The 24685-nt window shown below is 45.7% G+C and overlaps 1 protein-coding gene across 1 annotated transcript in view; it reads right to left on the bottom strand.

The window, feature by feature from the left end:
- The window catches only part of PRKCH (protein kinase C eta), a 113886-nt gene that overhangs the window by 76828 nt on the left and 12373 nt on the right, over window positions 1-24685 (bottom strand). The window contains 1 exon segment of the mRNA XM_039552558.1: window positions 9896-9959. Within this exon segment, the coding sequence (XP_039408492.1) occupies window positions 9896-9959 (64 nt within the window).

The raw sequence follows: 24685 nt of genomic DNA, 5'->3' as shown, positions 1-24685 counted from the left end.
TAGAATGACATCTCAAGCCTTCCTCACCAAGGGCACTGCACCTCTCCACAAGAAAGCAAACTGTATCCCAAAGCACAACTGGAATCTAGTCAGGAACAAGGTAACTGGGAAAGCTAATACAACAGGACAAATTAAACATTCCCCTTTTTCTCCCACTGGGGCCTCCAACTGCTGCCATGAGATGCCTCAGCTTTTCCCCAGACCCTGGAGGTGCACTGGGGCTCACCAGGCAGGATGACCAACACCTGAATCACCACCCTGCAACACCTGGATCCTCCTGGTAGACTGGTCACCCCACAGCTGCTGGTCTGGCAGCAAACTCAGCTCTGATCACACAGCTGACCCTGGAACTTTTGAGCTCTCCAAGTGGCAGCTTGCTAACGAGCCCTCTAATTGCAACAGCCTTAAAAAGCAGGTTGTTTACCATGTTGCTCTCCCACGCAGGTTCCCACACACCATGGGCTGAGTAAGACACTGCCGCAGCAAAGCATCTGTCAAGAAAAATAAATTCAGCCTCTTGCATTCCCAGCTCATTGGGAAGAGCTCTGCCAAGAAGCAGCACCTCTTCTCATCAACACATCCCCACCTAGGCAATGCAGCAAGGAAATACTCACTGCTCAGGCTGGGGATTGCACAATCCATCCTGAAACTTCTGCAGATGGCAGGGACCATGAGTGCTCTTCCCCTCCCAGTGCCAGGGGATTATTGTGATTTCCCAAAGGGATTTCCTAAGGGTTGCAGGCCAGGAGTGGCACCTTCAGGAAATGCAGCTGTCCCCAACAGCTTCCCAGCAGCTAACACAGCCAGACCTGATCTCTCCCCCTTCCCCATCTCCTCCCAAATGTGGTTTTCACCCTGCAATACATATTTCTCCATTTCTGAAATACATCTCTGGGATATCAAAAGCAGATGTCCCAAATTCAGACAAATACAGCTTTAAAAATGCTGGCTGCCACATGGAGAGGGTGTTGCTTACCTTGGCTCAGGATCATAGAATCATAAAGGTTGGAAAAGACCTCCAACATCCTCGAGTCCAACCTTTGACCAAACACATTGTCAACTAAACCATGGCACAGAGTACCACATCCAGTTATTTCTTGAGCACTTCTCGGGATGGGGACTCTACCACCTGCTTGGGCAGACTGGTTTCAGCAGCTCCATAATGTGACACCCCTCAATTTCTTTCTCCCAAATGGGTGGCCCTTTCCAGCAGGTCTAAGAGCAGTAGCAGTAAGTCATATCCTGCCTCCCTGTGGCCTCTCCCATCCCACTCCTCTCAATTTACAAACAAGCAGAGGTGGGTGAGAAAGAAGAAAATCACTTTCTCCAACAGCCTGTGAGAGACACCTAAAACCTGTAACTCTCTTTGTCTTTTTTCCCAGGCCTTTAATGGGGAAGAAATTATCCGAGAGGGAATTTATTTAGGCTCAAATGACAGGAGATGAAAGCCAGCCTGTGGTTTGATGGTCACAAGAGCCCTTGCACAGGTTTAAGCAGTCCTCCCCACACACAGCACCCTGCCTTCCTTCCAGCACTCCCTTCCACACTGCCATTTTCCAGCCAGAACACGGGACACAGGGATTTCTCTGCCATGGTCCTCACGTGCAAGTTGTCATCAGCCCTTCAGGATGCAGCACTGGACCCTTTCCCTGAAAGATTTGTTTTGCCCATTTCACCTCCCATTCACAAGTGAAATACAGAACCCAGAGTCAATGCAAGTAAAAACAGGTGTAGGACTAAACTGAGGCCCTGGATTCCCCCCTCACTACCTAAGAACTCTGAGCTGGGCAAGCTGGACAAGAAACATTTTTCTGCCTTCATCCTTGCTGACCTGCAAGTGTGACCTGCAAGTTTGTACTGTGAACTATAGGAAAGACACGTTTTAGACACAAAAATTCAGCACTGGCTGACTTTCGGGAGTTTGATTGTCTAGTGACATCCTTCAAATGAAAAGGTTTCTGGCTTTAAGGCAATTTCCTACATTTTATAAACAAAGGAAACTATCAGTGGAAGCAAGTTCATCTGCTGGAGCTGGAGCAGTCTTCCCAGTCCTGGCTCAGCAGCAAGGCTGCGGTTTTGAGTGCACAGCTCCGGGGGAGAGGAGAGAACTAACACAGGAACGAACACACACTTCCCAGGAAAGGATTGTGCTCTGCTGTGTGGATCTGTGCTAGCGACATGCTCAACAGGTCTGGCAGCTAGACGGCAGAAAAGAGCTGAGATTCTGGGATTAGAAACAGTTCCAGATTCTAGCAAGAAACAGGCTTTGATGGTCACAGCTATGCTGCTGCAGCCTTTCCTTGTCCCCTGCAGCTCCTCTACAATCCCTCTGTCCATTTTCTCCTCCTCCCACCTCCTTTAACCTTTTGGGCCTCTTTAAGCTATTTCTTCCTGACAACTCCTGCCTACACCCATCCACCACCACTCCCCCGACCAGTCTCCTTCTATCTCTCCTTATACTCCTCATCTCTGTCCTTGCAGACCCTTATGGCTCCATTTCTTCTCAAAACAACTTTTCCATTGTTTCCACCACTCAGTGCCCTTGCCCCTTGTCTCAGCAGATGGGGCAAGGAGAGCAGGACACCTGCTCAGCCAGACCTCCTGCCTTCCTCCCTCCTCTACACCACTGCTGGGGCTCCCACTCCTGCCCCCTGCAGCACCCAGGGCAGGGCTGAGCTCAGGGGAGAATTCTGGCTCAAAAACCAATCACAGCCCTGCTCCAATTTCCCAGTCCAGACAGCTGGTGCAGAACTGGCCCCACTCAAGGCAGCCCCAGGGAAACCCAGGAGCATCCTTTTCAGACAGACAGATTTACCCTCAATTATGAAACTGCCTCATTCTCTTATCTGCAACCACCAGCAGTGCTGGCAGTGCCAGGAGCAGCAGCCACCAAGGCGGGAACCTGCTCAGTGCAGGTGGTGTCCATAGCACTCCAAGCCATGGTGATGGCATGCAGCTTATCCCACATCACAAATGAGCAGATTTTCCCCAAAGACAGCAGACAGGGACAGCAGAAGCTTTCATCCCTCCCTCTCTTGCCTCTGCCAAGCTTGAGGTCACCCTGGCCAAGCAACGTCAGGATCTCTTTGCTCTAAGCTCTATTTTGATTCAGCATTTCATTCTGGAAAACAAACAGAATCACTGCTGCTGAAACACTCCAGGAAACAAAAACAGCTGGCACTGAAGAGCAGGAAACTCATTATTTTATGCTGTGCATGGTCTGGAACAACCTAAAACAGGGATGTATAAATTGAAAGTGTGAGTATTCATCTCCTAAAGCACAACTAGAAGATGAGCTCTTCTTCCTACCAGCTCCATGCCAGCTCACCTAATGCTGAAGACCCTGTTCTGCCCTTTGCTATTTGGGACACACTGCCCTCCTCCAGTGAGGTGCAGGACTGAACTGCACAACGCCCTCACCATGCAGCAGACTGATGCTGCTGGTCCTCCTCATGTCTGCAGAGCCAGAGGGAACCTTGGGTCTCCCCAGAAGCACTAAAGATGCCTGAATAACTCCCAGGTAAATTCAGGTAATTAAACACTGTGGCACAACAGCATCTGGTTCCCTCCAGGTGATACGGACTTCTGGATGCCGGACAGACTGGGCTGCCAGGCACCCAGACACAAGGAAAATCCTTGACTGCAGTGGTACCACCTAAATCAGGAGTCTCCTCCAGCAGCCAGAGTTGAGAGACTTGGATATAAAATGGGGTACAGTCTAATTTGATAGTTGGTGGAGCTGAAGTTATATGTAATTATAATTATATACATAACAAAACAAACAGCATGGTTTTGTTGGTATTTTTTTCCTCCAGTTTCTGGTACAGATTTACAGAGTGACCCTTGGTAAAGCACTGGGCGTTTTGGACAGCCATTTGCCTATTTCATCAGCCAGGCACCTCACAAACTGTGGTCTAGAGAAATTCAGGCACAGCCATGAGGTGTGCTAGTGTACAGGGCAACCCCCTTCATCCCAGTCCAGGGTATCATCCAGGTGTCCTCAACCACACTGGGTCCAGAGAGGGATGGCCATGAAACAGCCATCAGAGTGCAGCAATCAGGGCTGTGCCAGCACCCCTGGATCCCAGCACTCACCTCCTACAGCTTCATGTTCATCTCCTTCCATCCCACACTCATCATCCTGCCCCACTGCAGCCCAAACACCGGCTCCAGCACAGCCCTGTCCTCCAAGCCCAAGCAGGTTTAAGCTCCTCCGGGAGCTACTGTCACCTCTTCCAGGAATCACATTAAAATAAAGCAAAGAAACCTCTGTTCCTCATTACAGCCAGGAACACTGAAATCCCAGGGCTGATTGCAAGCTTGCATATTTATCTCTAGGTTTCAGAGCCCAGACAAAACACAGTCCACTGAGGAAGCGAAGTTAACCCTGACACTGCTGCTTGTTGCGTTTTTACAGTCCCTGAATATCTCTGCAGTTGGCAGATCTTGGCAAGTCACAAATTACTGACAAAAACCTCTTGGCATCAGACACACTGCAATAGCTGTGGGGCTCCTATGCATCATTTTCTGAGAAATAAAAGTAGCCTTGTGGGTATGTAGCAGGCTGGGGTGCTGTTCTCCTCCTGGCTCTGCATTACAGTCCCTCTATAAACACCAAGCAAATCATTTCCCAGGGTCTGGCTCTTCCTGCTAGCAGGAATAAACAGCTTTGTTTGTTTGCCTTCCTGTTGAAATCCTTTTTCCCTGTGAAAATTCAGAATTTACCAAACTTGCCTTGTCTTTTTTTTTTTTTTTTTTTTATGGAAGAGAGGCATATGTGAGATATCAGAGTACCAGGGTGCAAGAATACTTGGGTTCTCTCCTCAGTATTTACACATGAAATGCAATGTATACATTTTGAAAGTTTCACTTTGAAATACGAAAAAAATAAACTCCTGGAGGCTTCAGGACAAATAGAGAGCTGCCCTTGCTCCCACTGGCTTGGCTGATAAACATCTGTTGGGGTAGAGTGTGACCTCCAGGAGAGCAACACCTGCTCAGGACTTCAAGATCAGCCTCTGGAAACCTTCTGTTTTTAAACCTGACATTCATTTTTTCACCTGACTGACATCTTTCAGCAAGGGTGGGGATCCACTGAAGTTCACCTGCCTGCCACACAGAGATGCACAGCATCTGTGGATTACAGTCCTGGTCCCTGCAAGGGCTCAATCTTCTCAGGGCACACTTAGGGCATATTTTCTCCCCCATGGGACTCAAAACTGTTCTGACCTATCTCCATCTGAAAATGCAGAGCTGAACCAACACGGAGTGGATCTGGAAATCCCTTGCCTACAGCACACAGGTGTGACAAGCATAAAGCACTGGAAAAAGTGCAAACACTGGAAAAATATACAAGAGTGTAGAAATACATGTCTCCTGCTGGTCTCTGCCACATAAGACTTTGGACTAGACATTAAAGACTTCCATGTCCTCAGACTGTGAACCAAAGACAGCAGAACTTACTTTATCTTACTCTGCACTGATATGGCCTGTTTAGACCAGGAGGTTTTTTAGGTGGTGCCTACTACAAGCTTTAAAACTCTTCTTGAGCCAGTAAACCAAAAGAGAAGAGTGGCCCAACGAAACAGGAGATGAGAACAGGGCATTTTTTTATTCCTGGTTCCTAGTTTCCAGTATTTATTCCCTTATCTACAAAAGATGGGCTGAAAGCAGTCATTACTGCAGTTTACAGAGGACTGGTAAAACTCTTCTTCCTCCCTGTTATGCAAGAGCCTGAAAACAGATCTGTCAATAGAAATTTTATGGGGCTGAGAAGCTACATAATAGTGCAGAGCAAGGATCTCCTTAGCACAATACCTATGCAGCACTGCAGAGCTTTTGTGGCACCTGTCTCAGAAAATGTTATTTCTTAAAAAACACTTTGTTTTTGTTAGAAAAATGTATTCTAAGAAAAATGACAGCAAAAGACCAAGAGTCTTGATGTTTGAGAACAAACCATTCTGATGTGCCAGCTGCAAAACAGAGAAACATTTCCTGGCCTAGAAGCAGGTTTAGGCTTCCTGAACCTGCTTCTTAGGTTATCCATAGGTAAGCAGGTTCAGCTTCCCCCCTTGGGGGGGAGTGGAACTAGATGATCCTTAAGGTCCCTTCCAATATGATTCTATGACTCCTTGCTGCTGCAAACCCTACCAACATGAAATATTTAACACTGGGTGCTATATCTGCTCTACCAACTCACTTGGCTTTTCGATATTCTCGTTCTATTTCTTGCCCAGAACTCGAATTTGTCATTGTCTTTACTGACACTGAAAGAAAAGAAACAACCATTACTTACCTCACAACGACAAAATTAAAACTGAACTTCATGCCAGAATTATCACTTTGAGTGACAATGTGAAAAAAAAAATAATTAAAAAAAGGCAAATTGCAAGAGTTCAAAGCACTAAAATAGAAGCACTCTGTTTTCTACAGGGTTTGCTTCATTCATTAATTCAGCCAACTACTTCATTTGTATTAATTTAATTAGCTTTGCTCAGAATTAAATAGAGCAAACAGAAAGAGAGGTGGCAAACTGAGGGCACACAGCACACCTTGCAGGCAAAGCAGAGAGGGGACTGGGCTGGCTCTGGGACTCCAGTGCTGCAAGGAGAGAGGTTCAATCCATCCAGACACACAGCTGGGGTCTCTCAGTGTCCAGCCTGACCTTGCTGCAGCCAAACAGCCTGGCCCAGACACCATCACCAGCTCTTGGGTATCTCTTCTAACTTCTCACAGGGGTCCAGAAGCACCAACCACAGAGTGGTTCACCCACACTCACTGCAAGGCTTTTATTTCAAATCAATCATACCCTGCCCAAGAAGAGTTGACTCACGATTTGCCCTTTCACAGCTGAAACCAGTATTCAGTGGGAAAAAGCAACAAGCAGGTCTGAATTCATGTCACCAGCTGAGCAACACCCTCTGGGGCACCCCAAGAGTAGTACAGATTTTAGAGAGCAATAAAGCAGATTTTTTTCCCTTTAAAGAAGGCCTGCAAGAGTTGAGATCTTGTGGATTATCTCAAAGATCTGGGCACACACACAGGATCACACGGAAGGAGGGAAGCAGGACTCTCTGGGTTCTGTCAAACCACAGCTCTTGCAGTCCCCAGGGCTGGGCAGAGCTTGGTGTGGCCCCACACACTGCACCCTGCTCCTGTTCCCAGCTCCTCAGCTGACAGTGTGCCTCACATCCACGGATGGGGCACATCCACAGCAAAAACACACCTCAGAGAAGGCACATTCATTATTTTTAAGGGAGCAGAGGCAAGGAGACACAAACAGAGACAGAGAGAGGTAAGAAATGCTAAAGACACCCTTGGGGGGAAAAAAATCATATTTATTTCCAGAGTAAAAAGAATAAGGAAGTTTTTAAAAGGAATCATAATTTTGATGACTTGAAAAAAAATCCTATTATCAGGCAGGGTGAAATAAAGAAAACCCAGAAAAGAGTAAATAAATTCATTTGAGAAGGGGCAGGAAATCAATCCCTAAGCAATGCCTGAAGTCTAGCAGGCAGAAGTTAGTCCTCACCTTCTTTATAAAACAGCCTGGACTGAAACAGCTCTTGGGCCAGTGAGGGAGTTGGCTGGGGAAGATGCTTCCCTCCACCCCAGCTGGGTGCCAGGGCCACCAGGACCCAAGGATGTATCACCCTTGGGGAGCTCAGGACTTGGACTTGGCTGATCCTTGTGGATCCCTTCCAACTCAGAGCATTCTGTGATTTCTGTGAGAGGTAATCTCCTCCCAAGGTAAAGAGATTTTCATTTTAATTTTGTACTGGTTGCTTTACACAGGAAATGTCAGCTGAATGAGGGGAGTTAATACAATCAGATACAGCTTAGCCAGCAAGTATATCCAAGCAGAGAAAATAAAGAGAGGCAGGTATAATTTCTCTAGACCTCCCTCACTTCCTATTGCTCTGTTGCTTTCTTTTTCTGAAAAACTACATGTATTTTTAACACATCACACAGGCAGGTCTCCCTGCCTCAGAACAGCAGGGTAGCACTGATGGACACAAGAGCCATACAGGAACCTGCAAAGAACTGACCTCTTCCCGGCTGTATGTTTCCTATAGTGCCCTCACATCCTCATCAGTCCTCAAATGCCTCTGGCAGACTCACAGGAGTGACACCCTGCTCCCCCATCCCTGCTGTAGGTGAGCAGAACCGAATTTCCATTTTGGTCAGAAGAGCTTTCAATCAAACCAAAAACCCCCCACTCCTAAAAGTAAAGTCCAAGCACCACCAGCACTGCCTATTTTGGGTAAGCAGTTGAAGACAACGAAACAGGACAGTCTCAGGTGGGCCTAAAAACCCAGCCTTTACTGTTTGGTTGGAGTTTTTCGGGTTTTGCTAGTTTTTCTTCTTCCCCCTCCTATTTCCTCCCTCTCTTTACCCACTTTTTGGACTTTTACTTTACTGGAGGTAGACAACGGTGCCTGAGACCCCGTGAATTTGGCTATTCCCATAAACAAAACAACTAGCTAGGCATAAAAAGTCATAGGGAGCAGGGAGGATGCAGCAGTTGCTGCCCTCCAGATCAGAGGAACAAGTAGGAAGCCGCTTTTTGAGCTTTCAAGCGGTGAATTATTCTCAGACTTCTTTCCAAAAAAAACTTTAAAATTTCAAATACAATTCTGATCCTCCACATTTTCAGCAAATAAACACGATGTTATGAGTGAGAGCTCACTATTTATAAGAAGGAAACCCCTTCCTCATGAATGCCTCTTTTACCCAATGACTGGGAAGAGTCAGCATCTGTAATCAGGCTTGCCCTGAATTAGGACTTTTCTTGGAAACTCTAAATGTGACCATACATGGGAATGACCAGACAAGAAAAAACCCAAGAGCCATCTTTGATCTTCCTGCTCTGTAAGCCTACACATCCTCAAGAACAACAGAGGAAAGAAAAGTGAATTATTTCCAACATTTCCCATTTCCCTCAGAAAGCAGTAGCTATACAAACATCTGAGTTCTTCATTTCTCATCTCTGAGACCTTGTTAGCAGCATGCTCAGCCACCAGCACAGATCTGAAACACACTCTGGATTTATGCTCATGCCCACCATCCCTGCTCAACCCTGCTTTAGATAGCCAAGCATGACACTCTTGCACGTGGATACAAACTGGGATGTAAGTCAGTAAAAGCCCTCCAGTTTCTTCTCTTTCCATCACTGCCTCTGTCATAGGCAATTAAAGCCAATTTCTAACGTCCTTTTCACCCCTGCAAGAAACTTCTCCAGGCCTCCCCAGCACACCCTGCCACTCTCCCTGCTCTCTAGTTACAAATACAAAGATTTCCCGGGTTGCTCACATCCACACTCACATCCACGCTCATAACTGGTATGACAATAACCAACAGGGAAATCAAAACCATCACACTATAAAATACAGTTACCAAAAAAAAAGCTGCCCAGATACTTTTTTGGGGCAGCTGTCACACTAAAAATTTGCAAGTTTCCTGTGCAAAGTGAGCCTGGGAAACAGAAATCCTCGTGAAGTAGATGGGAACCATTACGGAATAAAAATCATCCAGATGTTTTAAACACGTTCTATTTTAAACATGCTCCACTTTCTCCTCAGCTTGCCCTTCAAAAGGCACCCAGGTGAAAAGCACAAGTGACAAAACCAATCTGTCTGAAGGACATCTTCAGGGAAATAAATGAGAGAGAGCATGAACCGGCTCCCCAGGTCTGAGATCAGAGCAGAGGGCACACACAGCTCCAGCTGTCACCAACAGCCCCTTGCAGACCTCCCCCATCACTCAAGAAATCTCAGGCACACCACAGCATGGGGCCCCTGAAGAATCCAAACGTCTGCACCGCTCTGGAACTGATGGCAGGAACACAGACCAGAGTCCAGCTCTGAATGGAAACAAGCCAAAGTAACTCCCTTACCTTCTGTGAAGCTTCCTGTCAGAGTTATGACAACAAACACTTTGCCTTCTGGCTCCAAATCCACCTGAAAGAAAGGAAAGGAAATGTTAGAAGATTGGTTTTTTTGAGGTAGAAATTCTTCTCGGGATTTTGCCTGACTAATCCTGCCAACATTTGATAATATTTGAACCTGTATGTATGCTCATGCACACCTTTAATTGAAAAAAAAAAAAAAAAAAAAAATCAAGCATCCAGTGCCCAAATTGCTCAGCATTCAGAACTCCATAAAAAATAAGAAACTTGATTTATTCTTTTTCCTAGAAGTGCTGAACAATCTCAACCTTGCTAGAGGAAACAGAAGTATATAAAAAAAAATATATACAGTTAATAGTGTTCCAATTTGTGAGATAAATGAAGCAGGACTAACACTAAATTCTCTGAAAAGATCAATGTGCATCTGTTTCGAGAATTATATGGATATTTCCTCCCTATTATATTTTATCTCAGTGAAATTGTTTCAGTCTCTCAAAATACCATCAGTGCTGAGGCAAATGCTGATTTCTTATATAAATCACCTTTTGGCCTTAAACCACAGGAAATAGAAAACTCTCAGTGCTGTTACCTAAGGACTTCTTCTCGTTTAATCTAAATTAGATAGAGATAGAAATACAGAACATAATTTTAGGGATCAGAGATTCAATCCCAGTGTCAGTCAGCCTGTCCTTGAAAGAAAGCATTTATTTTTTTGGTGAGTAGATTTTTTGAGATACATTTTTAATAAAGGTCTTACTTTTAGTATTTTTTATTTACCAGCTAAAATGACAGCTAAGGATTCGTGAAGTTTGAGTCAGGCTGTCACACAGAAACCTCAGTTAGAAAACAAAAACAAAGAAAGAAATAACAAGGCACCCCCTCAGCTGTTCCCACAGATTTCAAGGTTAAAATTAGCAAAGAGGAGCTTCACACCTCGTGGGTATTGATCACCTGTGCAGAACGGGAATTTTGAAAACGGAGCTCCCTGGGGGAATGAATAAAGATTGCTCATCCAAACCCTCTCTGCTCCTCCTGTACAACCACAGGACGACGAGCTCAGGCTGCCCCCTTCTTCAGGGGTAACACACGGTGTGCCCTGTCAGCCCTTTGATTCCTCTCCAGTGTAAACACACAGCACATCACTGGAATAAACCCCCAACCTTCAACCTGAGCTCCCAGAGCAAGGGCTGCAGACCACCCCTGACCCAGACATTCGCTCGTGGTTTCCAAAAAACACTGCTGCCACCAACCAACCAGTCCTTTTAAGGCAGTAACATTAAGACACTGGAAAAACAGAAAGGTGAACCCTAAAGAGGAGCCAAACAGCCAAGCTGCAAACGGAGGTGAAGCACCTGCACAGCTGAAGGTGGGAGGACGTATCTGAGCTGGGCTGACTCTGCAGGGTTAAGGTACAGCAGCACTTTCTGCTGGCACCTCCACTCCCAGGAATGCTGACACAGCCCAGAAAAAACAGCCTTCTGGGGTAAGTGAAGGGGAAGCACAGCCAGCCATGCATTTCCCTAGCCCACAGTTTGTTGCAGAAGTAGAGAAACTGTTATTTAAACTGCTGGGAACTTGTTAGGATGAGCAGAAGAAATATTTTCAGGAACAAGAATGAGCACCCATCTCATTCACACAGCTCCAGCTACAGTTCCGAGGTGCCACGCACACACTCTTATCAGTGGGACACACAACAGAGATGCTACAGCTGCTTGGGAAAATCCTACTAAAATGCTGACTTTATGGACACTATACTCTCCACAAAAAAATAAAAATTAAAAAAAAATTAGAATCAGTCTCACAGAAAAATTTAAAGCAAATATTTAGCTTTGACTCAATATTAATTTTTGTGCTTGTTTGCACTGCATATTACACTGGTTTTAGGAAACTGTGTTTGAACAGCCCTCTGTCTCCATTAATACTGAAGACATTCCCCAAAAAGATTTCAACTCCAGCAATATCATGCATCATTTTTGCCTAAATTTCAGTTCCCTGGAGAGATGTGCAACTTTGTAAGGAGATGGTTCTTTCCAAAATATATAATAACATGTAATAACATATAATTACGCAAATTGATTTATGGGATACCAAGAATTCACGTTTTATGGAAAAATCCTTACTTACTTAGGTTTCCAAAATCATTCTTCAGTGCTTATCATTTTCCTGCCAGTCTCCATACAGGGTACATCAGACTCCCGCTTCCACAGTGACAAAGAGGATCCTTCCTCCCTTCTTCTGACACACACGGTATCTCTGGTGGGATGTGGAATAAACCCTGTACTCCTTGTTCAGTCTTAAAAGCAAAGGCTTGTCAGAACTCAAGCAGCTGGGCTGAGCCAGGGGATCCAACAAAAGCATCACCCACCTTCGACACAGGGCACAGACAAAAACTGGCCCAAAGTCCTGACAGACCTTGCTCCTCATCTCTGCAAACAGGATTCCTCTGCCCCTGGCACAGCACAGTCCTCTGCCCCTAGCAGTCTTACAAAACAGAAACAAAACAGTTCAGAAAGCAATAGCAGGAGATTTATGGGAGTTATAAAACAATCTCTCTCCCCTCCAGACTCCAAGATTAAAGACCAGTCAAATCCCCTACACCTACTAAGCAGCTATGCTCATGTTGTACCACAGTCCAAGAGCACTCAGCCAAGAGGACTTGAGCTACACTCAAGATCTTCTCACAGAACACGTAAGGAGGATCTAATTAAAAATTACAGCTGAAAGGCTCCAAAATGAGCCTGAAGCCCCAGCATGCCAGGAGCTGCTGCAACTTTGGCACAGCAGCACTGCTGGCTGCAGGACCAAAGGGGAACTCTTGTCCTAGACAAGAGTTTAAACCAGACAGTCTTAAGAGTCTCTCTAGTCTTAAATTGATAGCAACAACATCAACAAATGATAATGAAATTAAGTAGTAACAGACCACAGGGAAAAGTCTGGCTTTTGGACTTGCTGGGATCTCCTTTAAGGATGAATTTGACCAGCTAGGTAGCAGCCAACACAGTACCTGAGATAACTCTTAGACACGTGGAACGTGCCTGAAACAGAAAACAACGCCTGACCTAAAAAACTGAAAGGAAAATGTCTGACCACAGACCTGAGCTGGCCTCAGAAACATCAGCAGCTCCCTGAGAGCAACACCTGCCTGACAGGACGTGCTTCCCACCATGACACAGACACCCTGAGCCACAGCCACACCGCCGGAGTGGCCTCGTGCTGGCAGCAGCTGACGCCTGGGAGCTGCTCACACTTGCTGGACCCGTGGTACCAGGGCAGCCCCACGTGCTGAGCTGGGTGTGAACAGCAAGCACCTCGCTCGGGCCCCCAGGGTGAGCTCAGCCAGCCCTGCAGCACAGCCCCTTCGTGCTCCTGCCCCTGCTTCACACGCTCAGCACCCACCTTCGCACCTTCAGCACCGCCTGCACCCTTGCAGCGCAGCCACAGAAACAGCACACGCTTCGGGACGGCTCTACCGACCCAGCAACTGCAGCCAGAGCTGGGCAAGCAGAAATTGCCCAGAACCATCTGAAAGCAGACACCCACAGATCAGGAGTTTGGTACCCTACTGCGTCCCCAAAAGGAGAAATTCCTGATGTAAGCCCTCCTTCAATCTTTCCAGTCACCAAAGCACTCCCATCACCCGCACCTACTTTCACAGACGGAGAGGGCTTCTCACCGTGTTCTGTCACTTACTAAGAACTGAGCACTTCAAAAGGAAGCAGCTGCCAAAGGACTGGCCCTCCAGCCACGGAAGGGATAACCCTACCTGGGCTGGCAGCCCAGGCCCTGACTCCACAATGGCACAGCTCCAGCGATGCCAGTACCTCCCAGCACCAGCAAACACCCTCGGGACCCAGCCTCCTAACAGCAGTGTGGGTGTAACACAAGTACCGTGCAGACGCCAATTTTTGCTCCTCACTTCTTTTCTGGTTTTTTATTTCCCAGCACTGATTGTGGCTGCTTAAAGGCAAAATCCCTACACTTTTGCAGAGAAGCAGGGTTTTGCAGTATTAATGTTGACAGAGTTATTAAAGTCCAAAATAGACCATGAAATCAGTTTGGGTCAACAATGCAGCTGATGTTCTTTCTTAAAGAAAGCAGAAGAGGCTCACAGAAACTCAACAGCCTGAGGGCAGCACAGATGATGCTCAGGGAGAACTCCTACACCACAATATACGAGATAAGTGATACAGGAATCTAACCATCCATATGTATTTGACACAATCATCAAAGAGTAATACATACAGAGAAAAGTTTCCTACTGCCAAGATCTATCTGGCATGGGATAACTTATTTTAGGGAATCACAGCCTTATGCCTGGAAGGTTTAGTAACAAAGCCAAAGAAAAGTCCCGTTGTATTGGGAGAAGCAAAGGAGAAGTATGAAATTCTATGCGTGCCTGGTATCGTGAATGCTATGAGGTGCAGTGATCTCAATAAATCAAACTAAACTGGTGGCGAGCAGCATCACACCACTGGCAGGTAGACCTGTGAACAATCATCACCCTCCCCTCCCTCCAGTGCTTTCACCCACAGCCCGGTCCCCCAGGGAAGAACCAGGAGGAAAAACATAGACTTTCTGGCTGGTTTAGAGGTAACTTGGCCAAGTTTTAGCTCACTGGGAGAGGAAAGTGTGCTTATCAGTGTAGTAAATCCTTTAGTCACCCTCAAAGAAATGAAGGCAGCACGTTTGTCCACAGCACAAGGGGTGGAAAAGATCAACTGCTGGAGCTCAGCTGTCTCTGTGAGAACAGCACAGGATTTTGGCCCAGAGCTAAGCACACACACTAACTTCTGCTGAACCCCACGGCCGTACTCGGGAAAACAAGCACTGGAGGATTTTGGCAAGCGAGCTGGAAACGGGCAGGTAAGGATGATGAGTTCAGCCACGGCTTCATTACATTTCCACTGCGAGGCACAAGCCCGTGCCAGGACAGTGTGCTGGGAGTTAGGAACTCCACTGCTAACCCAAACCACTCACATGGTGCCCCATGCCTGAACTTGCTGGGATCGTGCTGCTCCACGTGACTTCAAAGGCAGCTACCAGGGACTGGTTTCCCACAAGGAGGGGCCCCAGTCAACCACCTCACACACCTTCCCCAGAAAAGGGCTGTACTCACATCGTTCCCAACAACAGGGCAAGTGTTATTTACTCCCCTTCTCTGCATTACAAAAAATAAGCCAGTTCAGGAGCGGAACAGATGCAGGGAGACCAAAACAGGGCTCCTTAATCACATCCCTTCACACATATAATAAAAACTGGTCGTGCGTGATTCATCAATGGAAGAGGTTTGGAAAACAAATTCAGAAGGAGGGTAATCTCTCAGGCAACATATCAACACCCAGCTGAAGCATCCACTGAACTCGAAGAGCAGGTAGAGTGAGTTGGCCTCCGAGAGAGCCCGGCCTGCCCCTGGGAAAGGATGGGAAGAGGCAGATCCAAAGGGTGCCTGCCTGCAAGTCGCTCACTCTCCAAAGTGGAGATGAGGTATAGATAAGGTGGGCCTCCAGGATGAAAAGACATCTTCAACACAGCACCTGGCATGAGCATTAAATCTCACAAACACAAGTTTACAAGATTTTTTTCTTTTTTTTTCCCCTCCCATCCCCACAACAGATAATCCAGTCTGGGAAGTCTGATCTGAGGTACATCAGAATCAGTGGGAATCTTTTTATTGTGTTTGGATCAGACACAAAAGATGACTGGGTTTACCCTGGAGCCTAGAACATCCTTTCTCCCATTGCTGCCCCATCCTTCCTTCCCCACAGGCACAATCCATAAGCATCCCAGAAGAACAGCCTTTTTCTAAGGCATGTCAATGCTGACATGGCTTCAAAAACAGAACAGGCCAGACGCTTGCAGTGAGTAAAGCAAATATAAAAGCTACCTAGGGACTTCATTTGCTTAATTAAACAAGTAGCTATATCTTTTGACTTCCTACATAATTTTTAATTTTAATTAACGGAACTGCATATGTAATCAGTCATTCGTAGAGGCAATTCCCAAGGCTCTGTTCAGTCGAAAGAGCTGAAAGTCTGGGTTAGGCTAAAGCTGGTTTTTCACATGCCTCTAGTTATTTCTTGTCATCTTTCTTGTTTAAGCTCTTACCAGATCATGCTTATGGAATGTCAGATCTTTCTGCATTTTAATAAGGTAGCACCTCCTTGGACAGGTCAAATGGCAATTTTCTCAGCCAAACACACGGTGTCTGGATTAATCAGTCCCTCTCATACTTTTCGAGGCTGACACGCACCTGTCAGTCAAGTCAGACACCTTTGAAAATCCTCAGGGCTGTCTAGTACAAAGGGGATTTTGCATTTCCAGACCAACAGACTGAAGTGCTTTTCCTGCAAATGCACAGCATGCACTTTTTAAGATTCAAATTAGGGTGCCGAAAAAAAAAAAAAGCAAACACACACACAACAGGGTACCAAGTATCTTCTTATTCCTGCAAAGGCTGGAAAGTGCTCAGGGCAGTAATTCCCACCGCAGGTGCCAGGGGCAGACATGGACAGCACTGGGAAAAGGCTGCCAATCCCACCTGCAATCACCAGGTCCACATACCCTGAGTGCTGAAGCCCTTGCAGCTCACCTGAACACAAGTTTAACACTCTGCAGCTAAACTCACACATGGGTGGAAAGTCAGTCCCTCTCAAAACTCCTATAACCAGTTATTCCAGCTATTACTGTAATATTGTCATTCTAATTTTTTGTTTCAGGACAGCTGCTTAAAATATTACTTTTGTTTTCGTTCAAGCTGCCTAATTACAAGCTGTGCACCAGCCATGAACAAGCATGCATAACTAATGACTCTTAGCCAATCCTGGACTCTTTCATCAATTTTAGTCTGGTTTCATCCAAGAGATTACCCACCTCTACAGGAGATTTGCTCAGGTAGGAATAGGATTTATTTATCCTGTGAAAATTCCTGACAAGAAAACTTGCTTTAAGAGCTACAAATAAAATATAGATAAAAAAGGAGATTTCAAATCTTAAAAAAACCCCCAAACCTTTCAAAAGCATGAGCCAGAGCCTGCTCCTAATGGTGTTACACCAATTTATATTGCTTTTGAGAAATCTCACCTCTAAAGCAATGAATAATTTAAAACTAATGGTTGCAGGCAGATGCTCTTTAGTATATTTGGAAAAAAATATTGGTGTTATAAAGTTAAAAAAAGAGAAACACAGACACGACTGGTTCAGGGACTATTATGTTTTCGTTCTCCTTATATTTTCAAATAAAAACAACAACAACTCTCCAGAGGGATTTTTTACCTTTTTTTCCCAAGCTACGTAGCAGGGGGAAGGGATCCAATTGCCTGTTTATAAATCCCACGGTACTGAAGTTCACTGAGGACAAGGCACTGATCCCAACAGTACCATCACTGAGTAAGGACCCACTCTTTTAGAAATTTAAGGGCAATTCAAAACAAAATGGGAGGACGTGGGAGAGTCTACGAATGCCATGCACACACTGGAGTCTGCAGCAGAGGAGTTTCCATCCACAGCCTCATACAAGTGTGGGGCTAGAAATGACTAGGCTGGAAAATGGACTGAGAAGAAAACACAAAGGATGACCAGACCCTCCCAGTGAGGACCCATTTTCTGAGGGCACAGAACATGCCAAGCACAGGATGACTCTGCAAGGAGCCACAAACAGCAAAGCTGCTGGAACCACCCCAAGTGATGGCACATGGTGGCCAGGGGAGACGCCAGGAAGAGAGAAGAGGCTGCTCTGAGCCTCCCTGAGCAGCCCCTGCAGAGAGAAGGGGCAGGACACCACATCTGCCCCCACAGTTCCCTCCCACAGCCCGTGTGAAACCAGAACCACGTGAGCAGGACGGATGCTGCCTTTCCCTACCACAAGCACATACAAGCAAACCTTTAGCTCTGCTGAGCACAATTAAACCTCAATTATTCACCATATTTCTTTGTAAGGCCATACCAAGTACCACCATGTCCAGTCCGTCCCTGTATCTTCCTTCCAACTCCTCTTGCCTTCCTCCTACAGCTAGTTTTTTTTAATGGATGGGAAGGAAAATCACAGATTACTTTAATTTCCCAAAGGCAAATACTGACATCAATGCAGGACCACTAAATTAAAGGATGGCAAATGCAGGGCTTCATTTTCAGCTGTCTGAACACTTGATTACAGCAAATACACCCATGCTCACATTCAGTAGCTGCTATCAGGCTAACAGTCTTGCATAACCAATGTATGGAAATCTGCCTGCAAACACCTCTGTGTGCAACTGCAGGTAAAAGAGGCTGAAAGTGGGAAAGGGTCTCTGCTCTTGAGGGGACTTCAAAACTGTTGGGAGCTTTGACCAATAAACAAACAACAAAAATTCTCTATTTCCATGTAATGAACAGTAGCAACACACCAATGAATCTCAGTAACCAGTTACTACCAGCAAAACAAAAAATCTTTAAATAGCTGTAGAGCTGGAGTTGCAAAGAGATGATGCTGACAGCTCACGTTCTAGGTCTATCACCGAGCACACAATGCAGGGGTTGCCCTCTTCTATCTCCAAGATCCCAACATTATCAACAAGCATATTTTCTACCTCCTACATTAACTCAAAATAACTTGGCAGACAAGCCAGGAAATTGTGCCTCTTTTTCTGTTTGCAGCAATAAAGAAATAAATTCATTGACTGGTGCCAAGTAGGCAAGTTGGTGGCACTTCCCACGTGGAAACGTTCCAAGGGCCACCACAATGAGGAGCTGAGCGGAACTTTCTCAAAGTAAAGCAGTGACACAGCTGAGCTTAGCACTGAGGCAGTGTCCCCCAGGAGGGAAAGAGCAGTGAAAAAGCAAGCCCAGGTAGCCCATGCACCAGCCAGTGCACACCAGAGACCTGGGTTTGGCCCAGAGAGGAACAGAACAGGCACCAGGCAGAAATACAGAGGAGAAACAAAAAAGATTGGGCAGAGAAGCAACAACAGTTCTCTCAGTCTTGAGGAGTCTTCCAAGGCACAGCATTCACCTTCAGTTTTAATTAACCTCCCTAACAAATCTAGGCAGACTTTATGAATCATTTATGGCTTTACATTAAGTAGCACAGTCTGCACATGGTCTGAGGTTCTGTGTCCAGGGCACTCTTGTTGGTCGCCAAGGGACCACCACTGCACAGCTACAGCAGGACAGCACTTAGGTGTAACTTAGGGGGAATCCATTGGGTTGTACACTGTCAGGCAGAGCCCCCAATACCCTGTTCACAGATCCAACCCAAGGAACAGGGACCCCATAACCAGCTGCCACACTATGCAAAGACCCTGCAGCTGTCTCCCCACTACCTTGTTCACTCACTTACTTGTGTTGTTCTCCACTATTCAGTGCTAGGAAATGTTTTCTTGTTATTCATAGGTTTTATTGCATAATCCTAAGCTTCTGAGAAATTATTCTCATTTGAGTCTCCATTAGGTGTGTCACTATTTTTAAAATATCTTCCTACTACATATAATTCATTTGGTGTACTGCTGCTTTTCCATTTTTGTTCAATAGCTCTCTCTTCTTTCTAAAACCAGGCCACAGCAGATGAGATCATGAACCATTAAAACCCATTAGTCCTCCAGATACAATCCATCAAATTTCTCAACACCTCAGGTAGAAAGGGGAAAGGTCACAACTTTTTCCTATTCCAACAACTTCTGTCAGATACCGAAGAGCCAAATACCATCCTTTTAACAACAGTTAAAAGTTAAGTCCTGGTGGTCCAGCAAAAGGCAAACTGATGGAAAAGTTCAGTTATTTATGATGCTTGATCACTAATAATGAGCACTGTAAAACTAAGAAAGAAGGATTCTGGAGGGAGATGTGATCAGCATCTCAATGCCTGCAGCTCGATGGCAGGAAGATGTGGTTGCACAGCACAGAGGCACAGATGCAAACCAACAGCTCTGCAGAGGGCTTAATTTACAGGCACCTTCCTTCTTCTTCCCTCCGTTCGACACCAAGCATTGGAAAGATCTTTATTGATCTTTACTACACTGGGGACAGCTGGAACCCTGGAAAGTGGATGGTAGAAGTTTCAGGAAGGCCCACAGTGCTGGCTGTCATCCAGGCTGCCATCCTGGTGTCACATTCCTATGGTGGTGTTGCTGTGTCTCTCCTGAAGCCAATGCAACGGAGCTGCACACGACATCGTACACTCCAAACACATCCCACACATCTCCACCTTTCCAGCCAAAGACAGCAAAGCCCCTCTGGGTGCTGAGGAAATCTTACACCATCAGTTTTACAGACAAGGAAAGCAACAAATGGGGGTGGCAGGAGCAGAGGTAAAAACAGGGCTTGGGGTCTTCAAAAACCAGACCTAGCCCACTGCACGGCAGGCACACTGCTTGGAGAAGTACAAAGGGGACTCTGCAAAACCCACAAAAGCAACAGGTGCCTGACTCCACAGAAGTCCAGACATCAAGAAGAGTCAACTGCTCCAAAGCACCAGAACTCTCAGTCTTTCCGTGACTTTAAAGCCTTGAGCTAAGGGCACTGAGGGGCACACGACACCACCCCTGTCAGCATCACAGTGAATTAATTTATGTGCAGGATCAAGCTATCAGCAATATTTCTGGCAAAACCTAAGATTTCAAATGGCATGTCTTAGGGGCATGGCAGTCTTTGGAAGTACAGCTCCCAACACAGCTCACATCCCCATTTAAAGTCTTAACCACATTACTCATCCTTAGTGAGGATACAAATAGGAGAGATTAAATCCAGAAACTTTCAATCGTGGCATGGGCTGTAATACCACAGGGAAGCCTAAGCACCTCTGCTCTGATAACTCTTCCCAGATCTGGAATTAATTATTCACAGTGACTTCCTTCTTCCTCCTCTCACTTCCTCACCTGGCACTTTCTTAGCACTGAAACCATTAAGGACTAACATTTATACCCAGCTGGTATTAATCCACCACATCCCCTCTCCATGTTGCAAGATGATCTGCCCAATGATTTGAGCCAAAAGGATGAAGAGCAAACTACCAAATATGAGTGCCATCTCACAGGAGAGAACCTGCTTGGGACACAGGGAAAGAGGAAAAGAAAGGTTTGAAAGTACTTTACCCCACATACTCCCTCTCCCATTCCCTGCCAACCACTTACGGGATTGCTCCACATCCCTGGTACACACATCCCAGAACACCCTGTAAAAGCAGTAGCAGTTTCTGTTCTGGCTGCAAAGCCAATGAGATGTTTCCAAAGGTACCCAAAAAAAAAAAAAAAAAAAAAAGGAGTGCCAAGGCATGCACTCCCCCAGCATTCCTGAAGGTATGATGCTTGCTCCTGGAGTCCAGATGTTCCTGCTCATGTCTCTGCTCCAATCCCCACGAGGTCCAGTGCTGAGAGCCACAATCAAGTCTTCAGGCAGCAAAAAGAATGTAGGTTGCAGCTGACAACACCCAGAAAGGACACGCCATTGCCAACATTTGCTTTGCCAAGTTAGATCATATCCTATTTGTAAAGTGGGTTTTGTTCATGGGTTTGGTTTTCTGTTTGGGGGTTTTTTCGGTGAGGATGAAGGAAGAGTACAATCAAAATATTTCTGTGAAACAGCAGTTAGAAGAAAGGGTGCAGAGGTGAGGTTTTTCATGGGGAAGGACAGTGGGTTGGATATCAGTACCAAAAATAATTAGGAAAAAAAAAATTGTCCTGAAATCCTGAGGCCAAGCATTACAATGAGAGACAGACTGTCCAAGACCAAGCAATTTTTAGTCCCATCAAGTCTGTGATTACAGTTTTCCTCATCTACCTCATGAGAGAGATGATCTCACTACCCACTTGTGACCATACAGTCACAGCTGTGACTCCAGCAATCAAGCTGAGCCAGGAAGGAGCTGAACACCATTGGCCTCCAGCCTTCCCAAGCCACTGGATGGTGACGAGGTGCCGTGTCACTGGGATGTGCTGCTCAGCTGACCCAGCCACTTGCCTCCCTCTGAAGGACAGAAGGCTCTCCTGGGGTTTGTTACAACTGCAAGCTGACAGGCAGCTGTCACATATTTCCCCTTTTTAGTATTTCCTTTTCCCTTTCCAAAGTGTGGTTTTAAGATGAGGAACCAACGTGACCAAGATTTACCCTGGATTAAAAAACACCAGAGGGTGGAGACACCCAGAAAGGGAACGTAGAGGAAAAGGTCAGAACACGGCTGGAGTGGTTTTTCTCACAGGTCGATCGAAAACATAACTTGGTGCTGACCACATTTCCCATTCAAAACTCAACAGCACCCACAAAGCTGCAGATAAACCTTCTTCTCTTCAAACAAAGCTTTTGCTGAGGATTGCCTCAAGCCTCAGCACACGGCAACCCCAGGTAAGCCAAGAGCAGGACAGGCTCACTTACAAAGCCAGTCATATTTAGGACAACTGCTGTCATGTTCCCTCCTTGACAAATGTTTAGCTTCTTTGTGAATGGAAGGCCTGGCATTTTATCTGTGCCAGAGTGCTGCATGTGTTTTATATACAAACACACATGCTTTTAACTCCAGCACACTAATGTGTTTAAAGTATAAATTCCCTGCTGGAGAAAAGCACATCCCCATCTGGGTGGCACTGCTAATGTGGACCTTATGCTCCTCTTCCTGCTGACAAACAGCCCTTGCTAAGGGGGACACATTCCCTTAATTCACAAAGCAAGATTTTATTCACTCCAGGAAAAGTCATATCAATTTTAGTCTTATACCTTAACTCTCACCAGCTGAGGATAGAAATCCCTTGGACAGCGTTTATCTCCGCTGAAAATAAAATCAAATCACTTTCCTTCTTTAAGATTTACCAAGCCTTGTAATATAAAGCCAAGAAGCCACTCAGCTCCTGTCCTCTCAGCAAGCACCTTGGCAGGAAGCAAATGAAAGAGATCCAGTCCCTCTAATGACTGATCCACATTCAGTGAAGGGAAATAGTACAAACACAGTTCCCTAAGAAAGATAATAAAACACCTAACACTGTTCAACTCCTAACACACATTATATTGAAAGAGCCCGAGATAAGATTACCGTAGCAAGTAGTTTGATGGAACCATAAAATAAATCATAAAACAGTTTTGTTTGGAAAGGGCATTAAAGATCATCCAGTTCCAACCCCTTGCCATGGGCAGGGACATCTTCCACTAGAATGGGTTGCTCAGAGCCCTGTCCAGCCTGGCCTTGAGCAATTGATCCTGACCTGGAGCTGCTGACTGGATCTTGGCTGCACCACAAATTGTGACTTTCCATGCTTCTAAAAAACTCCTCTTGCAGCCCAGCAGAGTTTGAAAGGCTTCAAGGGCATTACCACACAGAGCAACATGAAACAGGGGGGTGGTTTCAGATACTGAGATAGACAGTCTGAACAAGTACTGACCCACTGGAAAATTCGCAGCAAGAGATGGAAAGATCTGGTACTCTTCAAACACCTACATGTTCTGGCTGTGGCTTTGAAGCAAGCCACAACACTGTCCTTTCTAAAGAGCACTGTTCCTGTGGAAATACTTGCTTAATATTGTCAGAGATGGACTAAGAAGAAATGCTATAGGTGTACAAAATTTTGCAACTACCCATTTACTGGCTAAAATATATATAGCCAAAAGAAAAAAAAATTCCTTTTCTTACTGTTAACAGTGAAAAACATTATCAGGCACTTAAACAGAACATTTTTGTGCAGCTGAAGTAATTAAAAAAACCCCAAAAGCAACAAACCCAAATTTCATAGAATCATAGAATGGTTTGGGTTGGAAGGGACCTTAAAGACCATCTCATTCCTACCCTCCTGCCACACACAGGGATACTTTACCTAGACCAGGTTGCTCCAAGGCCCATCCAACCTGGCCTTGAACACTTCCAGAGATGAGAGATCTGCAAATTTTTCTGCAAATGAAATTTCTTATGACCAGGATTATTAACATGAAGAGACAGTTTAGCCAACCTAGAAAGGAACCACAAAACTGAGAAAATGTTGATGAGCTTTTTTGAGGTCACAAAGATGTTTTCAGAGCAATCTTTCAGAAGCCAAGCACAGGGACACCAAGGGCTGTTTAAAACCAGCAAGCTCAGTTACTCTTTTCTCACCTAATGCTCATGTTGAAAACAGGAACAGGCGCTTCAAAAATGTTACTAAAATAAGAAGTGCATTGCTTAAAAACAATGAGTACTGCATATGCATTGCTGAGGCAAGTCTCTTTGCACTAAGCTTATTTATATATAGAAATAACACCAGTGACCTCGTATTAATCACAGACACAGCTTTCTCCATGACAAAGGGAAATGACAAACTTGCAAGGGCACACCAGAAACCTTCCGAGATCACATCCAAGAATGCCAAAACATGTGACAACTTGAATGATCTTTGCTCCTCTTTGAAGAAATCCACTCAGATCCTGCAGTATTACTCTTGACAAAATCAGAACCGTACAATTTTAAAATGAACCACGTGGTGATTTTAGATATGGCTTCAACTCTCAGTTCTCAGGTTCTTCTCAAACTTCTGAAGCTTTCAATTCGAAGAATTTTAACCAAGATAGTGCTAATCAGAAAGAACATAACCAGCCAAAAGGGTTTCTCCCTGCGCCAAGCGAGACCTGAAATGAGTGTGTGTCGTGTCCTGTCTGCGCCACAGCACGCAGGCGTTCCCAGGCAGCTCTACACCACAGCATGAACATCCTGCTCTCCTGCAGATATGCAGCCACACACAGCAACTCACACCCGAGAGAGAGGGGAGCAGCCACGGCTCCCAAAACCCCTCCAGTGGAGCACAGGTAACCTCAGAAGGGGCTTGGTACGTGTCCAACAGTGGCCATCGGAAACTG

Source organism: Corvus cornix, chromosome 5, assembly GCF_000738735.6.
Source record: "Corvus cornix cornix isolate S_Up_H32 chromosome 5, ASM73873v5, whole genome shotgun sequence".
Taxonomy (NCBI): Eukaryota; Metazoa; Chordata; class Aves; order Passeriformes; family Corvidae; genus Corvus; species Corvus cornix.
Note: the sequence above shows the minus strand (reverse complement) of the source record. Positions and strands in the feature narration are given on the sequence as shown.